At 45.8% G+C, this 23,907-nt stretch overlaps 1 protein-coding gene across 2 annotated transcripts in view; it reads right to left on the reverse strand.

The window, feature by feature from the left end:
- LOC139533580 (TBC1 domain family member 15-like) overlaps positions 1–22,246 on the reverse strand; it is a 91,421-nt gene extending 69,175 nt beyond the window's left edge. For both annotated transcript variants that reach the window (XM_071331730.1, XM_071331729.1), the window contains exons 1-5: positions 22,150–22,246; positions 21,392–21,490; positions 21,229–21,300; positions 18,047–18,209; positions 16,576–16,801 (exon numbers count right to left, since the gene is read on the reverse strand). In XM_071331730.1, the coding sequence (XP_071187831.1) occupies positions 16,576–16,801; positions 18,047–18,209; positions 21,229–21,300; positions 21,392–21,490; positions 22,150–22,173 (584 nt within the window). In that variant the 5' untranslated portion in view covers positions 22,174–22,246. The remainder of the gene's footprint in view (positions 1–16,575; positions 16,802–18,046; positions 18,210–21,228; positions 21,301–21,391; positions 21,491–22,149) is intronic.
- Between the last annotated feature and the right edge of the window lie 1,661 nt (positions 22,247–23,907).

Here is a 23,907-nt window from a genome sequence, read left to right on the forward strand (position 1 = left end):
ACTAAGCTGTACTCAGATCCACCCTGTATACTACTACAGAAGCCCATAACAGCCCTTCACTAAGCTGTGCTCAGATCCACCCTGTAGACTACTACAGAAGACCATAACAGTCCTTCACTAAGCTGTACTCAGATCCACCCTGTAGACCACTACAGAAGCCCATAACAGTCCTTCACTAAGCTGTACTCAGATCCACCCTGTAGACTACTACAGAAGCCCATAACAGTCCTTCACTAAGCTGTACTCAGATCCACCCTGTAGACCTCTACAGAAGACCATAACAGTCCTTCACTAAGCTGTACTCAGATCCACCCTGTAGACTACTACAGAAGCCCATAACAGTCCTTCACTAAGCTGTACTCAGATCCACCCTGTAGACTACTACAGAAGCCCATAACAGTCCTTCACTAAGCTGTACTCAGATCCACCCTGTATACTACTACAGAAGCCCATAACAGCCCTTCACTAAGCTGTGCTCAGATCCACCCTGTAGACTACTACAGAAGACCATAACAGTCCTTCACTAAGCTGTACTCAGATCCACCCCGTAGACCACTACAGAAGCCCATAACAGTCCTTCACTAAGCTGTACTCAGATCCACCCTGTAGACTACTACAGAAGCCCATAACAGTCCTTCACTAAGCTGTACTCAGATCCACCCTGTAGACCTCTACAGAAGACCATAACAGTCCTTCACTAAGCTGTACTCAGATCCACCCTGTAGACTACTACAGAAGTCCTTCACTAAGCTGTGCTCAGATCCACCCTGTAGACTACTACAGAAGCCCATAACAGTCCTTCACTAAGCTGTACTCAGATCTACCCTGTAGACCTCTACAGAAGACCATAACAGTCCGTCACTAAGCTGTACTCAGATCTACCCTGTAGACCTCTACAGAAGACCATAACAGTCCGTCACTAAGCTGTACTCAGATCCACCCTGTAGACCACTACAGAAGCCCATAACAGTCCTTCACTAAGCTGTACTCAGATCTACCCTGTAGACCTCTACAGAAGACCATAACAGTCCGTCACTAAGCTGTACTCAGATCCACCCTGTAGACTACTACAGAAGGCCATAACAGTCCGTCACTAAGCTGTACTCAGATCCACCCTGTAGACCACTACAGAAGCCCATAACAGTCCTTCACTAAGCTGTACTCAGATCCACCCTGTAGACCACTACAGAAGCCCATAACAGTCCTTCACTAAGCTGTACTCAGATCTACCCTGTAGACCTCTACAGAAGACCATAACAGTCCTTCACTAAGCTGTACTCAGATCCACCCTGTAGACTACTACAGAAGCCCTTCACTAAGCTGTAGTCAGATCCACCCTGTAGACTACTACAGAAGCCCATAACAGTCCTTCACTAAGCTGTACTCAGATCTACCCTGTAGACTACTACAGAAGGCCATAACAGTCCGTCACTAAGCTGTACTCAGATCCACCCTGTATACTACTACAGAAGACCATAACAGTCCTTCACTAAGCTGTACTCAGATCCACCCTGTATACTACTACAGAAGCCCATAACAGCCCTTCACTAAGCTGTGCTCAGATCCACCCTGTAGACTACTACAGAAGACCATAACAGTCCTTCACTAAGCTGTACTCAGATCCACCCTGTAGACCACTACAGAAGCCCATAACAGTCCTTCACTAAGCTGTACTCAGATCCACCCTGTAGACTACTACAGAAGCCCATAACAGTCCTTCACTAAGCTGTACTCAGATCCACCCTGTAGACCTCTACAGAAGACCATAACAGTCCTTCACTAAGCTGTACTCAGATCCACCCTGTAGACTACTACAGAAGCCCATAACAGTCCTTCACTAAGCTGTACTCAGATCTACCCTGTAGACCTCTACAGAAGACCATAACAGTCCGTCACTAAGCTGTACTCAGATCCACCCTGTAGACTACTACAGAAGCCCATAACAGTCCTTCACTAAGCTGTACTCAGATCCACCCTGTAGACCTCTACAGAAGACCATAACAGTCCGTCACTAAGCTGTACTCAGATCCACCCTGTAGACCACTACAGAAGACCATAACAGTCCTTCACTAAGCTGTGCTCAGATCTACCCTGTAGACTACTACAGAAGCCCTTCACTAAACTGTACTCAGATCCACCCTGTAGACCACTACAGAAGGCCATAACAGTCCTTCACTAAGCTGTACTCAGATCCACCCTGTAGACCACTACAGAAGGCCATAACAGTCCTTCACTAAGCTGTACTCAGATCCACCCTGTAGACCACTACAAGTCAAAGGACTTAACTGTGTGTTGTTAGTGTCTGGCTGATGTGTGGAGTAGACTACTTCTAGTGCCAACAGCCCCACAGCCAACGGCTGTCTCTCAAATGGCACCACCCTACTCCCTTTATAGTCCACAGGGCTCTGGTCAAAAGTAGTGCACTAAATAGTTAACAGGCTGTCATTTGGGACGTGGGGAGAGTCTTTTCTATGGTTAAGATGATACCAACTAGGACTTGTTCCTCCATGAATTATTGAAGAGCTCCATTGATTTTTCATGGAAATTGAATAGTGACTCTTAATAGACTAAACATGTAACAGGTTAAAAAACAAACACCAGGTCTCACAATGGTTGCTTCACATCGGGGCGTAGCACGGGGAAACACTGTCTGCTGCTTGTGGAAACACGAACACACTTAGTTCAGTAACATCCCGGTACTATAGTAGGTAGGCTCAGTGACTAGTGTTATGCATATCATACAGTGGGTTCAGACAGGGGCTCCGTCCCAAATGTAGGGCCCTACAAAGATCTGCGTTGCGGACAACGGGATCACGGAATCCAGACATTAAAACAGAATTCAACAATATTAAAACATTTAACTATTGAAGCTAGTAGGACATCACCTACAATTTATTGAAGCTAGTAGGACATCACCAACAGTGTATTGAAGCTAGTAGGACATCACCAACAGTGTATTGAAGCTAGTAGGACATCACCTACAATGCATTGAAGCTAGTAGGACATCACCTACAATGCATTGAAGCTAGTAGGACATCACCTCAAATACGTTGAAGCTAGTAGGACATCACCTAAATGTATTGAAGCTAGTAGGACATCACCTAAATGTATTGAAGCTAGTAGGACATCACCTAAATGTATTGAAGCTAGTAGGACATCACCTAAATGTATTGAAGCTAGTAGGACATCACCTAAATGTATTGAAGCTAGTAGGACATCACCTAAATGTATTGAAGCTAGTAGGACATCACCTAAATGTATTGAACTTCTAGAAAATTCTAAAATTTTCCCAAAATGATCATAAAACATGAAGATAAGTCAGTGATGAATAAATTCCTTCAACTTCCTGAAGAGGCCAGGTCACAGGAACGCCCCAGTCTGTGTGCGCCCGTTTGTCTACCACTTTCTGTAGCCGTTAGCGATGATGCTAATGGAAAAATAAACGAATAAAAAAACGCCATCTGGCAAAATGGTAGCCTATTCCCTTTATAGTGCACTGCTTCAAAAAGAGGTACACTATATAGGGAATAGGGTGACATTTGGGACAGTCATGTGATGCAGAGTTAATTAGCCTGTTTGAATAGTCCTGCAACCCCAGAAAACCAACAACACAGTTAAGGCGTGCAACTCATTAAAAACCTCTGCCAGCTGTAATATACTCTGTGATTTTAATATTCAGAGCCATTTCAAATAAACTCAACTGTGCTCAGTTTGGCTCATTAAAAGCAGAGGAGAGAGAGAGGCTCCGTCCCAAACAACAACCCCGTTCCCTATAAAGTACTTTAGAAAGTAGTGCACTTCATAGGGAATAAGGTGCCATTTATAGGGGTATAACGGGTGGACTATTCCCACTCCGGCCAGGAGAGAAAATGAGGAAAGAGACAGGCAGGTCGAGGATTACACAGTGAAGAACTATAGGAGGGTCATTCTGTAACTCCTCCAGACTCCTGGTGACAATTCAGTGACATGGAAACATTCCTAATTGATATTTGGGAAAAAGGTTATTTACAAATGAAAGCTGATTGTAATGGCCTTTTATCTGTGGATGAGTATCCCTATACTAGGATGGAAGCAAATATAAGTAATTATAACAAATCATGCAAATAATTATGTACATTTAACAAGAATATGTTAATGTATCGAGCAACGATTATGCCTTTTTTTCTTGTCATTAAGTTAATTTACGAAAATCGCTATTTAACAAGCTATCTGACTAGCTCACATTAGCCAGCTAGCTATACATTTATCTTGCTATATATGGAAGGTTGACATTTGAATGAATTGTCATTTGTGTTGTTTGAAAGGCCCAGTGTGGTTCAAATTCAGTGTTTCATATCGTACAACTGATGTGTTTTATATCATATTGTACAACAGCTGATGAAACTAACACTGTAAAAGAGTGAAAACATTTTATCAGTTTGATTTCCTGATAGTTTCTCGTTGAAAACAACCTATATACACAGGATCTTCTAATCAGCAGGTTGGCATGGGCGGGAGTCTCGGCTTTCCATGGTGACATCACAATGCAGTAAATTGGTTAATAGACCAATAACAAAAAGAGTTCCAAACCTCTCTGCCAATAAAAGCTAGTTCTGTTTTCCCCTCCTCACTTAGATCCCTCCCAGGGAATTCTTGCCTGAGAAATTGTATTTCTGTCCATTTTAAAAATTGAAAATTATTATAGTATGGTACTTCCATAAACCAGCAAACCAAGCGGTCATCTTGTGAACCAGTGGATGTAAAAGAATCTAGCTAAAGCATTTACTACAAATTAAATGAACAATGTTGTAAGCTTGCCTTGCTGTTCTTTAAAAACATGTTTCAAAGTCAAACACTAGTCATTGTTCTTTATTGTAGTAAAGTTAGAGATTGAAGATGTTTGTGAAAATCTATCTTATTGTGTAGTGGATGATGAAAAGATAAACATGCCTATGGAGCTGTGTGGCCCATCTGTATGGACCCTAAAACGTTTGGTATAAATAATAGTTCAGAACACTGGTTTTAATTGCTCCAACTGGTTAATCATTAATCCCATAGAAATTGCAGAAAATTACAGAGTGAAGGAAATGCGACTGTCAAATTACTACTCCACATTGAACCACAGCCAGAGGACGGCTACATTACCACTCCACATTGAACCACAGCCAGAGGACAGCTACATTACCACTCCATATTGAACCACAGCCAGAGGACAGCTACATTACCACTCCACATTGAACCGCAGCCAGAGGACAGCTACATTACCACTCTACATTGAACCACAGCCAGAGGACAGCTACATTACCACACTACATTGAACCACAGCCAGAGGACAGCTACATTACCACTCCACATTGAACCACAGCCAGAGGACAGCTACATTACCACTCCACATTGAACCACAGCCAGAGGACAGCTACATTACCACTCCATATTGAACCACAGCCAGAGGACAGCTACATTACTACTCCACATTGAACCAGACAGAGGATGACTACATTACCACTCCACACTGAACCACAGCTACATTACTACTCCACATTGAACCACAGCCAGAGGACAGCTACATTACTACCCCACATTGAACCACAGCTACATTACTACTCCACATTGAACCGCAGCCAGAGGACAGCTACATTACCACTCCACATTGAACCACAGCTACATTACCACTCCACATTGAACTGCAGCCAGAGGACAGCTACATTCCCACTCCACATTGAACCGCAGCCAGAGGACAGCTACATTACCACTCCACATTGAACCACAGCCAGAGGACAGCTACATTACCACTCCACATTGAACCAGACAAAGGATGACTACATTACCACTCCACATTGAACCACAGCCAGAGGACAGCTACATTACCACTCCACATTGAACTGCAGCCAGAGGACAGCTACATTACCACTCCACATTGAACCACAGCCAGAGGACAGCTACATTACCACTCCACATTGAACCACAGCCAGAGGACAGCTACATTACCACACTACATTGAACCACAGCCAGAGGACAGCTACATTACCACTCCACATTGAACCACAGCCAGAGGACAGCTACATTACCACTCCACATTGAACCGCAGCCAGAGGACAGCTACATTACTACTCCACATTGAACCACAGCCAGAGGATAGCTACATTACTACTCCACATTGAACCACAGCCAGAGGACAGCTACATTACTACTCCACATTGAACCACAGCCAGAGGACAGCTACATTACCACTCTACATTGAACCACAGCCAGAGGACAGCTACATTACCACTCCACATTGAACCACAGCAACAGTACTACTCCACATTGAACCACAGCCAGAGGACAGCTACATTACCACGCTACATTGAACCGCAGCCAGAGGACAGCTACATTACTACTCCACATTGAACCACAGCCAGAGGACAGCTACATTACCACTCCACATTGAACCACAGCCAGAGGACAGCTACATTACCACTCCACATTGAACCACAGCCAGAGGACAGCTACATTACCACTCCACATTGAACCACAGCTACATTACTACTCCACATTGAACCACAGCCAGAGGACAGCTACATTACTACTCCACATTGAACCACAGCCGGAGGACAGCTACATTACTACTCCACATTGAACCACAGCCAGAGGACAGCTACATTACTACTCCACATTGAACCACAGCCAGAGGACAGCTACATTACCACTCCACATTGAACCACAGCCAGAGGACAGCAACATTACCACTCCACATTGAACCACAGCCAGAGGACAGCAACATTACAACCCCACATTGAACCGCAGCCAGAGGACAGCTACATTACTACTCCACATTGAACCACAGCCAGAGGATGACTACATTACCACGCTACATTGAACCACAGCCAGAGGACAGCTACATTACCACTCCACATTGAACCACAGCCAGAGGACAGCTACATTACTACTCCACATTGAACCACAGCCAGAGGACAGCTACATTACCACTCCACATTGAACCACAGCCAGAGGACAGCTACATTACCACTCCACATTGAACCACAGCTACATTACTACTCCACATTGAACCACAGCCAGAGGATGACTACATTACTACTCCACATTGAACCGCAGCCAGAGGACAGCTACATTACCACTCCACATTGAACCACAGCCAGAGGACAGCTACATTACCACTCCACATTGAACCACAGCCAGAGGACAGCTACATTACCACTCCACATTGAACCACAGCCAGAGGACAGCTACATTACCACTCCACATTGAACCACAGCCAGAGGACAGCTACATTACCACTCCACATTGAACCACAGCCAGAGGACAGCTACATTACCACTCCACATTGAACCACAGCCAGAGGACAGCTACATTACCACTCCACATTGAACCACAGCCAGAGGACAGCTACATTACCACTCTACATTGAACCACAGCCAGGGAATGCGTACATTACAGGCACATCGTTGTTTTGCAGTTCTCATTTGTTTCTCATATGGTAAGTAGGTGTTGTTGCATGACAAATACAGTATGTGGAAAGCCATTACTGCCGTCAGTACTGGCATTGAGAAAAACACAAGTCTCGTCTTCAATGAACTGCGAGGTAAGCAATCCTGTGGCGGCGTCTGCTGTGCATGAGTGATGTCCCATTCCATAGGGCTATTTATCTCTCCCTACGACTAAACGCTCCGTCTGAGGGACACTCCCCCACCGAGGGACACTCGAAAACGAGGGGAGGGCTAAGAGGGGTTATTGGAATTGAGAGTCTCTCTCTCTCTCACGTCCCCCCCCTCCCCAATTGGTCCTAAGAGACCAGTAGACTCTTAACCTGACACAGCAGGTGGAAGGTAAGAAAAGGTCACACACCAACACAATGTAGTCACACACAGAACACACTGCAACTCACCACCCACAGCATTAGCATAGAAATGGTGTTGAAACACACCGGTTAAAACCGTCCCATTGAAGGGGAGAGAAGCCTTTAACAGCCAATCACAGCAGCATCTAGGAAGGAATAAACTACAATAGCAGCTCCCCGCATGCAAATAAATCACACAGCCTTCGTCCCAAATGGCACCCTATCCCATATATAGAGCACTAACTCCTACCAGAGCCCCTCTATAGAGGGGACAGTGTGGTGTTTGGGACGCAGACGCGGTGTGAAGACGGTTATTATTGTTACTAGAGAGGGGAAACCGCTGCTAAAGGCCACTGAGAAACTGTCTAACAAAACGCCTGATAGATGAACAGACAGTGGTGTGATTCTGTTGGACACATACAGGGCTGAGACTGGGCCAAATGGCACCCTGTTACCTGTTACCTGCACTACGTTAGACCAGAGCCCTATTCCCTGTTACCTGCACTACATTAGACCAGAGCCCTATTCCCTGTTTACTGCACTACATTAGACCAGAGCCCTATTCCCTGTTACCTGCACTACATTAGACCAGAGCCCTATTCCCTGTTTACTGCACTACATTAGACCAGAGCCCTATTCCCTGTTTACTGCACTACATTAGACCAGAGCCCTATTCCCTGTTACCTGCACTACATTAGACCAGAGCCCTATTCCCTGTTACCTGCACTACATTAGACCAGAGCCCTATTCCCTGTTACCTGCACTACATTAGACCAGAGCCCTATTCCCTGTTACCTGCACTACGTTAGACCAGAGCCCTATTCCCTGTTACCTGCACTACGTTAGACCAGAGCCCTATTCCCTGTTACCTGCACTACGTTAGACTAGAGCCCTATTCCCTGTTTACTGCACTACGTTAGACCAGAGCCCTATTCCCTGTTACCTGCACTACATTAGACCAGAGCCCTATTCCCTGTTTACTGCACTACGTTAGACCAGAGCCCTATTCCCTGTTTACTGCACTACGTTAGACCAGAGCCCTATTCCCTGTTACCTGCACTACATTAGACCAGAGCCCTATTCCCTGTTACCTGCACTACGTTAGACCAGAGCCCTATTCCCTGTTACCTGCACTACATTAGACCAGAGCCCTATTCCCTGTTACCTGCACTACGTTAGACCAGAGCCCTATTCCCTGTTACCTGCACTACGTTAGACCAGAGCCCTATTCCCTGTTACCTGCACTACGTTAGACCAGAGCCCTATTCCCTGTTTACTGCACTACATTAGACCAGAGCCCTATTCCCTGTTTACTGCACTACATTAGACCAGAGCCCTATTCCCTGTTTACTGCACTACATTAGACCAGAGCCCTATTCCCTGTTTACTGCACTACGTTAGACCAGAGCCCTATTCCCTGTTTACTGCACTACATTAGACCAGAGCCCTATTCCCTGTTACCTGCACTACATTAGACCAGAGCCCTATTCCCTGTTTACTGCACTACGTTAGACCAGAGCCCTATTCCCTGTTTACTGCACTACGTTAGACCAGAGCCCTATTCCCTGTTACCTGCACTACATTAGACCAGAGCCCTATTCCCTGTTTACTGCACTACATTAGACCAGAGCCCTATTCCCTGTTACCTGCACTACATTAGACCAGAGCCCTATTCCCTGTTACCTGCACTACATTAGACCAGAGCCCTATTCCCTGTTTACTGCACTACGTTAGACCAGAGCCCTATTCCCTGTTTACTGCACTACATTAGACCAGAGCCCATGTGAGTGAGTGTCTCTCCTCCCAGGTTCTGTAGCAGCGCAGCAGAACCCCCATAAATCACTGCTGGATGAGCAATGAAGCCTCCTGTAAATGACATTCATGTTAAGTAACGCCGACTGTACAAGCACCGGTCCGCTTAACTGGGGGTTCTGTTCTCACAGCACCGCTGGGGGCTCTGTTCTCACGGCACCGCTGGGGGCTGTATGCTCTGGGCTGTGTTCTCACAGCACCGCTGGGGGCTGTATGCTCTGGGCTGTGTTCTCACAGCACCGCTGGGGGCTGTATGCTGGGGGCTCTGTTCTCACAGCACCGCTGGGGGCTGTATGCTGGGGGCTCTGTTCTCACAGCACCGCTGGGGGCTGTATGCTGGGGGCTCTGTCCTCACAGCACCGCTGGGGGCTGTATGCTGGGGGCTCTGTCCTCACAGCACAGCTATGTATAGCACCATGCTGATGTCACAGTATATGGTAAAACAAACCACACTACTTTCTACTCCTTATGGGGAGGTCATCAATGTGTAGGGAAATAATGAAACAAAACCAAAACAGACAGACCCATGGTGGTCCTGTAGTGTCCTTTTATAGATGTCAGGTAGACCGTGTTAAAACCTCTACTCCTGAGTCACCACAGTCCTGGTTACTGTACCAAACCGTGTACACTGAGTCACCACAGTCCTGGTTACTGTACCAAACCGTGTACACTGAGTCACCACAGCCCTGGTTACTGTACCAAACCGTGTACTCTGAGTCAACACAGCCCTGGTTACTGTACCAAACCGTGTACACTGAGTCAACACAGCCCTGGTTACTGTACCAAACCGTGTACACTGAGTCAACACAGCCCTGGTTACTGTACCAAACCGTGTACACTGAGTCACCACAGTCCTGGTTACTGTACCAAACCGTGTACACTGAGTCACCACAGTCCTGGTTACTGTACCAAACCGTGTACACTGAGTCACCACAGTCCTGGTTACTGTACCAAACCGTGTACACTGAGTCACCACAGTCCTGGTTACTGTACCAAACTGTGTACACTGAGTCACCACAGTCCTGGTTACTGTACCAAACCGTGTACACTGAGTCACCACAGTCCTGGTTACTGTACCAAACCGTGTACACTGAGTCACCACAGTCCTGGTTACTGTACCAAACTGTGTACACTGAGCGCTGGCCAACAGGACACGTTCACATCAATACTGTGATGGATACAGTCACGCCTTCATAAAACATTATAATATGTTGTAAACAACATCAGCAGTAACACCAGTTGATGAGATTGCCAATAATAATCATATGAATTAAACTAGGCTACCGGTACTCATAAGGGACACACAGAGCATTCAGAAAGTATTCAGACCCTGTGATTTTTTTCCCTCACATTCTGTTATGTTAAAGCCTTATTCTAAAATTGATGAAATAAACAGAAATACGTAGAGCTCCGAGACAGGATTGTGTCGAGGCACCGATCTGGGGAAGGCAACCAAAACATTTCTGCAGTATTGAAGATTCCCAATATTTTTTTAACCACCAAGACTCTTCCTAGAGCTGGCCGCCCGGCCAAACTGAGCAATCAGGGGAGAAGGGCCTTGGTCAGGGAGGTAACCAAGAACCCAATGGTCACTCTGACAAAGCTCCAGAGTTCCTCTGTGGAGATGGGAGAACCTTCCAGAAGGACAACCAACTCCGCAGCACTCCACCAATCAGGCCTTTAAGGTAGAGTGGCCAGACGGAAGCCACTCCTCAGTAAAAGGCACATGACAGCCTGGTTGGAGTTTTCCAAAAGGCACCTAAAGACTCTCAGACCATGAGAAACAAGTGTCACGTCTGGAGGAAACCTGGCACCATCCCTACGGTGAAGCATGGTGGTGGTGGCATCATGCTGTGGGGATGTTTTTCAGTGGCAGGGACTGGGAGACTAGTCAGGATCGAGGCAAAGATGAACGGAGCAAAGTACAGAGAGATCCTTGATGAAACCTGCTCCAGAGCACTCAGGACCTCAGACTGGGGCGAAGATTCACCTTCCAACAGGACAACAACACTAAGCACACAGCCAAGACAACGTAGGAGTGGCTTCGGGACAAGTCTCTGAATGTCCTTGAGTGACCCAGCCAGAGATTGGAATTGAATTTGATTGAACATCTCTGGAGAGACCTGAAAATAGCTGTGCAGCGACGCTCCCCATCCAACCTGACAGAGCCTGAGAGGATCTGCAGAGAAGAATGGGAGAAACTCCCCAAATACAGGTGCCAAGCTTGTAGCATCATACCCAAGAAGACTCAAGGCTGTAATCGCTGACAAAGGTGCTTCAACAAAGTACTGAGTAAAGGGTCTGAATACTTACGTAAATTAGATTTTAAATTTTAAACACATTTGAAAAAAAGTCTAAAAACTGTTTTTGCTTTGCATTATGGGGTATTGTGATGTCATTATGGGGTATGGTGATGTCATTATGGGGTATGGTGTGTAGATTGATGAGGGAGGGGGAAAAAAAGTGAATCCATATTAGAATAAAGCTGTAACGTAACAAAATGTGGGAAAAGTGAAGGGGTCTGAATACTTTCTGACTGCACCGTACATATATTACCAGAATACTAACTGGATACAGTCACAGTTGATGAGTTATTATACAGGGTGCTGCACTGATGACGTGAAACACAACAATACTACATCTTCGTTGTCTGTAGGCTACTAGAAGAAGAACAGCTGTTCACGTGATGACATCACTGGGGCGGAGCTTCCTGCCATCCAGGACCTGTATACCAGGCGGTGTCAGAGGAAGGCCACCCAAGTCGTAGACTGTTCTCTCTGCTACCACACGGTACCGATGTCTGGAACCAACAGGACTGACCAGATTCTATCCCCAAACCAGAAGACTGCTAAACAAGACTCACACACACACTGAACTCTACCCACATGCTCACACACACACAGCTCACACACACACACTGGACTCGACCCACGTGCTCACACACACACACACACACAGCTCACACCCCAACACACACACACTGGACCCACGTGCTCACACACACACACAGCTCACAGTTCACATCCCAACACACATACTGACCCCACACACACACTCGCTTTCACCACATATGCTGCTACCACCGTCTATTATCTATCCTGTTGCCTAGTCACTTCACCCCTACCTATATGTACATATCTACCTCAATTACCTAGTACCTCTGCACATCAACTCAGTACTGGTACTTCCTGTATATAGCCATGTTATTACCTGGTACTTCCTGTATATAGCCATGTTATTACCTCATACCCCTCCACATCAACTCAGTATTGGTACTTCCTGTATATAGCCATGTTATTTTTACTCACTGTGTATTTATGCCTCGTGTCACGTTCTACATTTTTTATGTTCAACTCTGCGTTGTTGGTAAAATGGCCCGTCAGGAAGCATTTCACTGTTAGTCTACACCTGTTGTTTACGAAGCATGTGACAAATAAACATTTGATGTGATGAAGTACTACAGATGCTTTTCAAAACTGGAGGATGGCCATTTTAACCCTGTAGGCACCTGCAACTTACTACAAGTAGAATAAATTACACTTGCCGAGAATTACTTGCCTCCAAAGAAAATTATTCGATTTTTGAATAATTTGGTCCAGCCCATTTTTTAGTTGGAAGTGAAAAATCTTAATAAAAAAAATAGATATTTTTTTATTTAACCTTTATTTAACTTGGCAAGTCAGTTTAGAATTTTTTTACAATGACGGCCTACCCCGGCCAAACACAGACGACGATGGGCCAATTGTGCGCTGCCCTATGGGACTCCAAATCACAGCCGGATGTTATACAACCTGGATTTCGAACCAGGGAATGTAGTGACGCCTCTTGCACTGTGATGCAGTACCTTAGACCGCTGCGCCGTTCGGGAGCCCTGAATTTCAGTTTCGGTCACATTTTTTGGGGGTCCTGTGCCAGTTGTAAATCAAACACCATTAGATTGGTGAAATTTGACATATGTTAGAAGAAATATTGAATTGTGAAATGATATTAATATAGTTGACTGCAACAAATGGACTGACTTCCATAGAGCCTGAAGCACTCTAGTGGTGAATATAGGAATTACACTGACACCCACTTAAATTACCATCATACGCAAGGAAACCGTTTAACCTCTCTTTCTGGCCATTATATCTGCTAACAAAGGTGCAGAGAAGAACCTACAGGGGGATAACAGCAGAGAGGAACCTAAAGGGGGATAACAGCAGAGAGGAACCTACAGGGGGGATAACAGCAGAGAGGAACCTACAGGGGGGATAACAGCAGAGAGGAACCTACAGGGGGGATAACAGCAGAGAGGAACCTACAGGGGGGATAACAGCAGAGAGGAACCTACAGGGGGGATAACAGCAGAGAGGAACCTACAGGGGGGATAACAGCAGAGAGGAACCTACAGGGGGGATAACAGCAGAGAGGAACCTACAGGGGGGATAACAGCAGAGAGGAACCTACAGGGGGGATAACAGCAGAGAGGAACCTACAGGGGGGATAACAGCAGAGAGGAACCTACAGGGGGGATAACAGCAGAGAGGAACCTACAGGGGGGATAACAGCAGAGAGGAACCTACAGGGGGGATAACAGCAGGGAGGAACCTACAGGGGGGATAACAGCAGAGAGGAACCTACAGGGGGGGATAACAGCAGAGAGGAATCTCCAGGGGGGATAACAGCAGAGAGGAACCTACAGGGGGGATAACAGCAGAGAGGAACCTACAGGGGGATAACAGCAGAGAGGAACCTACAGGGGGGATAACAGCAGAGAGGAACCTACAGGGGGGATAACAGCAGAGAGGAACCTACAGGGGGGATAACAGCAGAGAGGAACCTACAGGGGGATAACAGCAGAGAGGAACCTACAGGGGGATAACAGCAGAGAGGAACCTACAGGGGGATAACAGCAGAGAGGAACCTACAGGGGGATAATTAATGTATTCTGCCTTCTTCAGAGTTAACCATGTACCTGTTGTGACTGTCCGTGATAAACATGAGACTTGAGATCCCCCTCTAGCCTCTCTCCCCCCCCACTCACTCTAGCCTCTCCCCCCACTCTAGCCTCTCCCCCCACTCTAGCCTCTCCCCCCACTCTAGCCTCTCCCCCCACTCTAGCCCCACTCTAGCCTCTCCCCCCACTCTAGCCCCACTCTAGCCTCCCCCCCCCCTAGCCTCTCCCCCCACTCTAGCCTCTCCCCCCACTCTAGCCCCCATCCCCCCCCCCCCCCTCTAGCCTCTCCCCCCCCCTCTAGCCTCTCCCCCCCCCCTCTAGCCTCCCCCCTCTAGCCTCTCCCCCCCCTCTAGCCTCTCCCCCCCCCTCTAGCCTCTCCCCCCCCCCTCTAGCCTCTCCCCCCCCCTCTAGCCTCTCCCTCCCCCCCCCCCCTCTAGCCTCTCCCCCCCCCTCTAGCTTCTCCCCCCCCCCCCCAGCCTCTTCCCCCCCCCCCCCCAGCCTCTCCCCCCCCACCTCTAGCCTCTCCCCCCCCCCTAGCCTCTCCCCCTCAGACACAGCATGTGTTTCTAGTTATATCTTTCTCTCTACATAGTTGGAAAAGGTAAAGCCCTAAAGTAAGCATTTCAATGTCTAAACCTGCCTGTTGTTTAGGAAAGCATGTGACAAATAAAATGCATTACATTTTTTGTTTTTAACTGAACCTGGCAGAGCGGAAGCTGAACAGAAACCACTTTCAGGATGTGTACCAAATGGCGCCCTATTCCCTATATAGTGCACTACTTTCTACCAGGGCTCATAGGACCATGGCCAAAAGTAGTGCACTATATAGGGAATAGGGTGCCATTTGGGACACACACTCAGTTTCAACGCCTGTTCACATGCTGCCACAGAACCAACCAGACCACCTGGTGTGTGGGCGCCGGGTCACTTTGTTTTTTTACAGCAGAATAGTCTACATCTGGCTGGGGGGGGGGGTTCATACTTTCCTACAAGCAATCATCTCCAGCACTGGGAAAGACTTTCAATTCTGGAGCGCGGTGTGTTCTGGACTGTATCTGTCCAGGGCGTGACAGCTCTGCTCGGTCCACTAGTGACTGTCTGTATAACCTGTAATTGTGTTCTGGACTGTATCTGTCCAGGGCGTGACAGCTCTGCTCGGTCCACTAGTGACTGTCTGTATAACCTGTGATTGTGTTCTGGACTGTATCTGTCCAGGGCGTGACAGCTCTGCTCGGTCCACTAGTGACTGTCTGTATAACCTGTAATTGTGTTCATCATGGGACTGGGCTTGGGCCTTGGCTGACATAGGATAGTGGCCCTTTGAGGAACACAAAGATCACCACACACCCAGTGTAACCAGTGGCAATACATACAACACTATTCCCTGGCTTTTTCATTGCTAAAGTTTTTAAAAAACTTTTAGAAAATTTGAATGAAGTGGAATAAGTTGTATTAGACTCACCGAGCCCCGCTCCCTCACCTGGCCCCGTCTCCCTCACCTGGCACCGCTCCCTCACCTGGCCCCGCTCCCTCACCTGGCCCCGTCTCCCTCACCTGGCCCCGTCTCCCTCACCTGGCCCCGTCTCCCTCACCTGGCCCCGTCTCCCTCACCTGGCCCCGTCTCCCTCACCTGGCCCCGTCTCCCTCACCTGGCCCCGCTCCCTCACCTGGCCCCGCTCCCTCACCTGGCCCCGTCTCCCTCACCTGGCCCCGTCTCCCTCACCTGGCCCCGCTCCCTCACCTAGCCCCGCTCCCTCAGTTCTGTCTTTGAGAGACTAAGTTGAGTGTGTTTATGTACTCTGTCAGCAGCATGGAGCTCAACATGTATATTTACTGTCTGGTCTACGTACTCTGTGAGCAGCATGTATATTTACTGTCTGGTCTACGTACTCTCTGATCAGCATGTATATTTACTGTCTGGTCTACGTACTCTGTGAGCAGCATGTATATTTACTGTCTGGTCTACGTACTCTGAGCAGCATGTACATTTACTGTCTGGTCTACGTACTCTGTGAGCAGCATGTACTTCCTGAGACAGTCCAGGAAGTCTTCACTACCTCCCTGGTGAAAGTGCAGGGCAGGCAGCTCCACCCCCATGTTGCGGTCTCGGAGGGTGAACACCAGGTAGGACCAGCCCTCCTCCTTCACCCTGACCGAGGCCAGGTCACGGAGACGGAAGAACAGCCGGGAACCCTTACTCTTCTCTGGGATGGGAGCGGGTTTAGGAGGAGCACCTGGAGAGAGAGGGAGAGAGAGAGAGGTTCAGATACAGGATATACAGAGACATAGAAACACACACAATGAGGTGAGAGAGAGAGAGAGAGAGAGAGAAGGAGGGAGAGAGGGTTTTAGATACAGGATATACACAGACATAGAAACACACACAATGAGGTGAGAGAGAGAGAGAGAGAGAGAGAGGAGGGAGAGAGGGGTTTAGATACAGGATATACACAGACATAGAAACACACACAATGAGGTGAGGGAGAGAGAGAGAGGGGCTTAGATACCCAACACTACAGATGCACACACACAGAAGAGACACACATAATGAGAGTGTGTGTGTGTATTCTCTCTAGGGGTTTTCCTAATGCAGAGAGACAAGCAACACAACGTCCATGCCACACTTCATCTAGAGTTGTATAGATCCATGTGTAATGCTTTTTAATTTGACTCTCTTGACATTTAAATGTCTGCAGAGCAGGAAGTAGCAGGAGGCCTGATTAATCCCCAGGGGCCTGCTGGAGAAGATTGATCGTACTGTGGGGAAACTGAAGCAATTAGTCTCCTCTCCTCCAACCAACTTAATCATGGTCGCTCCGCTAAAGCAGCTTCTGGACGTTAAGAGGAGAGGTGTTTTGGAATTCCAGCCAGAGAGGAGGGAGGGAGAGAAATGATATATGTATATATACACACACACACATATATATATGAGAGAGACTGCTGCACGCTTAACCTTGTTTAGTCTTGCCAGGAAGAACCACAGAACGGCAAGGCCAAGAACAACAATTATGTTGCATTGTGGTTCCAATACTAGACTTGACAGTTCAAAGAAACCAGACATGTTTACAGCTACAGGTAATGACAATATATCAGCTGGACAGGTAACGAAGTGTGACATTTTGGCTCTCCATAGAGGAAGCATGATGATGCTAAATCATTGATATGTTCTCCATGACTTCCCCTGACTAAATAAAAAGGTTTTAAAAAATGGCCATTCTTCCGTGGCCTGCTCTGTTCTGCTGTGTTCTAGGGTGCTCTGCTGTGTTCTAGGGTGCTCTGCTGTGTTCTAGGGTGCTCTGCTGTGTCCTAGGGTGCTCTGCTGTGTTCTAGGGTGCTCTGCTGTGTTCTAGGGTGCTCTGCTGTGTCCTAGGGTGCTCTGCTGTGTCCTAGGGTGCTCTGCTGTGTCCTAGGGTGCTCTGCTGTGTCCTAGGGTGCTCTGCTGTGTCCTAGGGTGCTCTGCTGTGTTCTCTCCCACTCACCTTTTCCATTGTTGCTGGGTTTCTTCCTGAACTGAACAGTGTGAACCATGTCCCACTCAGTCTCACAGCTCAGCTGGTGCTCCACCTGCCTGGGTGGGTGGTCTCCTGGGTCGTGGCTCGGACCCTGGTGCCGCTGGCCCCATTCAAACACGGAGCTAGACTCCTGGGAGAGAGAATACAGGTATACTCAGACCCACCCACATACGGTACTATATACAGTACACACAACTACCCATATACTGTACTATCTACACTACTGTCCAAAAGTTTGGGGTCACTCAGAAATGTCCTTGTTTTCCATGAAAACATACCTGAAATTTGTTGCAAAATGAATAGGAAATAGTCAAGATGTTGACAAGGTTATAAATAATGATTTAATTGAAATAATAATTATGTCCTTCAAACTTTGCTTTTGTCAAAGAATCCTCCATTTGCAGCAATTACAGCCTTGCAGACCTTTGGCATTCTAGTTGTCAATTTGTTGAGGTAATCTGAAGAGATTTCACCCCATGCTTCCTGAAGCACCTCCCACAAGTTGGATTGTCTTGATGGGCACTTCTTACGTACCATACGGTCAAGCTGCTCCCACAACAGCTCAATAGGGTTGAGATCCGGTGACTGTGCTGGCCACTCCATTATAGACAGAACACCAGCTGACTGCTTCTTCCCTAAATAGTTATTGCATAGTTTGGAGCTGTGCTTTGGGTCGTTGCCCTGTTGTAGGAGGAAATTGGCTCCAATTAAGTGCCGTCCACAGGGTATGGCGTTGCAAAATGGAGTGATAGCCTTCCTTCTTCCAAGATCCCTTTTACCCTGTACGAATCTCCCACTTCACCACCAAAGCACCCCCAGACCATCACATTGCCTCCACCACGCTTGATAGATGGCGTCAAGCACTCCATCATCTTTTCTGCGTCTCATGAATCTTCTTCTTTGTGATCCGAACACCTCAAACTCTTATTCATCGGTCCATAACACTTTTTTCCCCCCAAAATCTTCCTCTGTCCAGTGTCTGTTCTATTTCCCATCTCAATCTTTTCTTTTTAATTGGCCAGTCTGAGATATGGCTTTTTCTTTGCAACTCTGCCCCTAGAAGGCCAGCATCCCGGAGTCACCTCTTCACTGTTGACGTTGAGACTGGTGTTTTGCGGGTACTATTTAATGAAGCTGCCAGTTGAGGACATGTGAGGCGTCTGTTTCTCAAACTAGACACACTAATGTACTTGCCCTTTTGCTCAGTTGTGCACCGGGGCCTCCCACTCCTCTTTCTATTCTGGTTAGAACCAGTTTGCACTGTTCTGTGAAAAGGGTTTTCTAATGATCAATTAGCCTTTAAAAATGATACATTTGGATTAGCTAACACAACGTGTCATTGGAACACAGGAGTGATGGTTGCTGATAAATGGGCATCTGTACGCCTATGTAGATATTCCATAAAAAATCTGCAATTTTTTGAAATGTCTAAGTGACCCCAAAATGTTGTACTATCTATATACAGTACACACACACCCATATACAGTACTATATATATATACAGTACATAGTTCTGGCTGGCTGTGTAGGTAGTGGTACAGATATATACATAAAAGGCTGGAAATACTATTAGAGAGGCTAATAAAATTAAACCGGTTTTGACAGAGAAAGAGAATAGGGGATGTTTTTTTCCTCCACAGAGAACCTAACGGACAGACATCTGTCCTGAGTGGCTGATAGAGAGAGGAGAGTTAGTTTCTATGAAGAGATGAGCTAGCTATGTGTGTTCATCTCAACCGGGATGAACCATTATAGATTCAGGATATACTTCAGGGCTTTGGTTTCCTGTTGCATCTCTGCTATCAGGGTTTTTATTGCAGTCAGAGATCACTAGAACATCTTTATTCTAGCGCAGCAGAGAAACAGAGACAGGAAACATGAAGCGATGCTGCTGTCACATGACCAAGGTGATTGGAGCCAGAGTGTGGTTTGACAGTCATCATCGAGCTCTCAAGACAACTGATGTGTCACCATGGATACAGCCAAGCCAACATATACAATGTGGAGTGTTGTCATCCTAAATCGTGACTAATGTTCCCTTTAAGCTGCGCCGACACCCCGCAGAAGAAATATCAGCCCGCGCAGAGAAGCACGAGATTGAACTTCACTCAACTTTAGAGAGTTTTCCCCCCTTTAGTTAACACTATCAACGTTTCCCTTCACTGTGGGAATTGTGATCCGAGTCAATGCGTTATTAGCCACTTTCAACGCAACATCCCGAAACAAAACTAATTGTGCAAGACTTAGTAGGCAAAACTAACTATGCAAGAGATTTGTTTTTTGTAGGCAGAACACATCGGTGTATGATTCTATTGCATTGACAGGCACCACTCAGCCCGTACTCTACAGACCGGTGGCATAACCAATCAGAGCTGCAGTAGGCCTATATATACATAAACTGGGTGGTTCAAGCCCTGAAAGCTGATTGGCTGACAGCCGTGGTATATCAGACCGTATACCACGGGTATGACAAAACATTGTTTTACTGTTCTAATTACATTGGTATTAGCCCAGTTATAGATCATCTGTAGTCAGCAATAGGATAGTGGTTGCTTCCTGCAAGACCACAAAACCTGTACATTTCTAGACATCTTTGAAACGTGAGTCAGGTAAAGAGCTTTTTTTTTGTCTTAAAGGGGCAGTGTTGTATTTTGAGACAAGCTTGAATAATCGAAGTATCCAATAGGCAGAGGGTAGTATAATTTGTCTGGTTCTCTGTAATAATGTTGGAATAATAATGACATTTTCTTTTGTAAAGTGGTTTCTTGCATCAAACACCATTTTCAGTCACCTCCTTGTCTGAAGGACGAGTGGATAAAACAGGTTCATGTCAAGACCTGGGTGTATTTTGTTAAAAAATCTCATGGAATGTAGGCCTACATTGAACACCACACATTGGCTGCTACTGTAGGCTGAACGATAGAACAGCTATTTCCATGTTAAACAAATTGCACTGTGTCTGTATTATCAGCACCAGACAACAGTTGTGGCCGAGCCAATTAGCAGTGTTTCTATATGAATTTACCAGTAAGATTGATAAGAGTCTAAATCTTGTTAGTATTCTAATATATGTACATGTGTACACTTTGTTTATGATGACCTGAAACAAGGAATATTAAATAAAAAAAGATATGTAAATAAAGTCTAACCTTGGCAGCACACAGCATGGCAGAGTGGTCGACATCTTCCATGGGTTTATATTCCAGCACTATGTCTCCATCCTGGTAGAAATGACGAGAAGGAATGTTCAGTCTGATCTGTGGACATTATAACAGGGAAGGAGACATCTCATTCTGTTCCATATTGACATACCTGGTCCAGGACACGCAGGGATCCTGAAGTGAGAGAATCCTGCTCTTCACGCCTTTCTGGGTTGGTGTGTATAAACACTCCATCATGCTCATATAGAACCTGGGAGAGAACGAGGGAAATACATTCAGAGATTAATACAACTCATGTTATGTTGTTGTTGGAGACTTGGTAAACAAATAGGCCGAATGTACCTAGCTAGCTTGCTAACTTCATCCAAATCAAGTGCCGTTTCCATGTGACAATGTAATGGGATACATTTGCTGTATTGTTTACAATTTTGCTGGCGGCTCTTTGAACATGGACCAATTTCACATTCTTTCACCGTTCTACCTTTTCAGCAGTGTGATGTGGCTAGCTAGGTAGCTGGCTCAACCAACTTCCTGACCACTTTTAAACTGTTTTGCATGTTTGTTTTGGTGGTTGCTAGTACAACAAGTTAGCTCAACTTGTCACTATGAAAGCTAACAACACGAGCCTGTTGGTATTCTGGAAGTCGACAGTTTTACGAGTTTTACAAGTAACTTCTTATGTCCGCAAACCACTTTGTTTCACCTGAAACTACTCTGCCAACTGGACAGGCAACTTCTACTAGCTAACGTTAGCTGTCAAGTGTCGACAATGGCTTGTTCAACTTCTAGCCAAATGATTTCGTTTAAACTATTTACAAAACCTCACAGACAACATGATCCATTGACAATGCGAACAAAACAAAGCACATAAAAAAAATACGAAATGCCACAAATCTGTTTTCTCAGCACCTTGACGCCCGTTGAAGTCGCCATGTCGCCTGTCTCAGCTGACGACGTAGTAGCACAGCTCACGTGTTTCCAGTTGTTTTGACTTGTGGGAGGGGGGAAGAATAAATAACTAAATACTCGTCATTGGGTGTTGCTGAATCCGTTTTTCACATTTCTTTTTATTTCACCTTCATTTAACCAGGTAGGCTAGTTTAGAACAAGTTCTCATTTACAACTGCGACCTGGCCAAGATGGAGCAAAGCAGTTCGACACAAACAACAACACAGAGTTACACATGGAATAAACAAACATACAGGCAATAATACAGTAGGAAAAAAAGTCTATATGATCTTTGACACATTCATTGTAAACCAACGACGCAATTAACGAGATCATTGAAATAGTTGAGTGTATCTCGCATACAACAGAGATTATTATTGAACTGTTTGTTGTTTAAGCTTCCACTTCCGCAAACATCCGCCAGGGAACATTAGCGTTAACAGGGGTGTAGTCATTATCCCAATTCTGTTGCAAAACGTTTCGTAAACGGAACGAAACGGGGAGGGACCTACCTTAATCTGTCCAATAGAATCTCTCGTTTTTTTTGCAACTGTTTGGACTAAGGATTACACCCAGCAGTAAGAGTGGGAGGAGGCACCTTTGGACGTTGTAATAGGATGTTGTTTAATGTTTAATTTAGGGCTATTATTCCAGACAAAGGTTGAAAAACCCTGTACATATTCAGTCAAATCATATTGTATTTGTCACATGTACCGAGTACAACAGGTGTAGACCATAATAAAACAGATGTAGACCTTACAGTGAAATGCTTACTTACAAGTCCTTAACAAACAATGCAGTTTAATGAAAAATAAGTGTTAAGAATTACTTACTAAAATAAACTGAAGTAAAAAATTTAAAATAAGAAAATAGAAAAATAACAAATAATTAAAGAGCAACAATAAAATAACTAGCAAGGCTATGTACAGGGGGTACCGGTCAAAGACTGGTCATACCTTAAGCGAGCAGGTGATAAAATCAACTCTCTCTCTCTTCAATTCAAAGGGCTTTATTGTCATGGGAAACATGTTTACATTACCAAAGCAAGTGAAATAGATAATAAACAAAAGTGAAATAGACAATAATAAACAACAAAAGTTTAAAAGGAATAGAGACATTTCAAATGTCATATTATGGATATGTACAGTGTTGTAACGATGTGTAAATAGTTAAAGTACAAAAAGGAAAATAAATAAGCATAAATATGGGTTGTATTTACAATTGTGTTTGTTCTTCACTGGTTGCCCTTTTCTTGTGGCAACAGGTCACAAATCTTGCTGCTGTGATGGCACAACTGTGGTACTGTATTTCAACCAATAGATATGGGAGTTTATCAAGATTGGATTGTTTTCAAATTCTTTGTGGGTCTGTGTATCTGAGGGAAATATGTGTCTCTAATATGGTCATACATTTGGCAGGAGGTTAGGAAGTGCAGTTCGGTCTCCACCTCATTTTGTGGGCAGTGTGCACATAGCCTGTCTTCTCTTGAGAGTCAGGTCTGCCGATGGCGGCCTCTCTCAATAGCAAGGCTATGCTCACTGAGTCTGTACATAGTCAAAGCCTTCCTTCATCTTGGGTCAGTCACAGTGGTCAGGTATTCTGCCACTGTGAACTCTCTGTTTAGGGACAAACAGCGTTATAGTTTTCTCCGTTTTTTCTTGGTTGGTGAGCGGACCCCAGACCTCACAACCATAAAGGGCAATGGGTTCTATAACCGAT

The sequence above is a fragment of the Salvelinus alpinus genome, chromosome 11 (genome assembly GCF_045679555.1).
Source record: "Salvelinus alpinus chromosome 11, SLU_Salpinus.1, whole genome shotgun sequence".
Taxonomy (NCBI): Eukaryota; Metazoa; Chordata; class Actinopteri; order Salmoniformes; family Salmonidae; genus Salvelinus; species Salvelinus alpinus.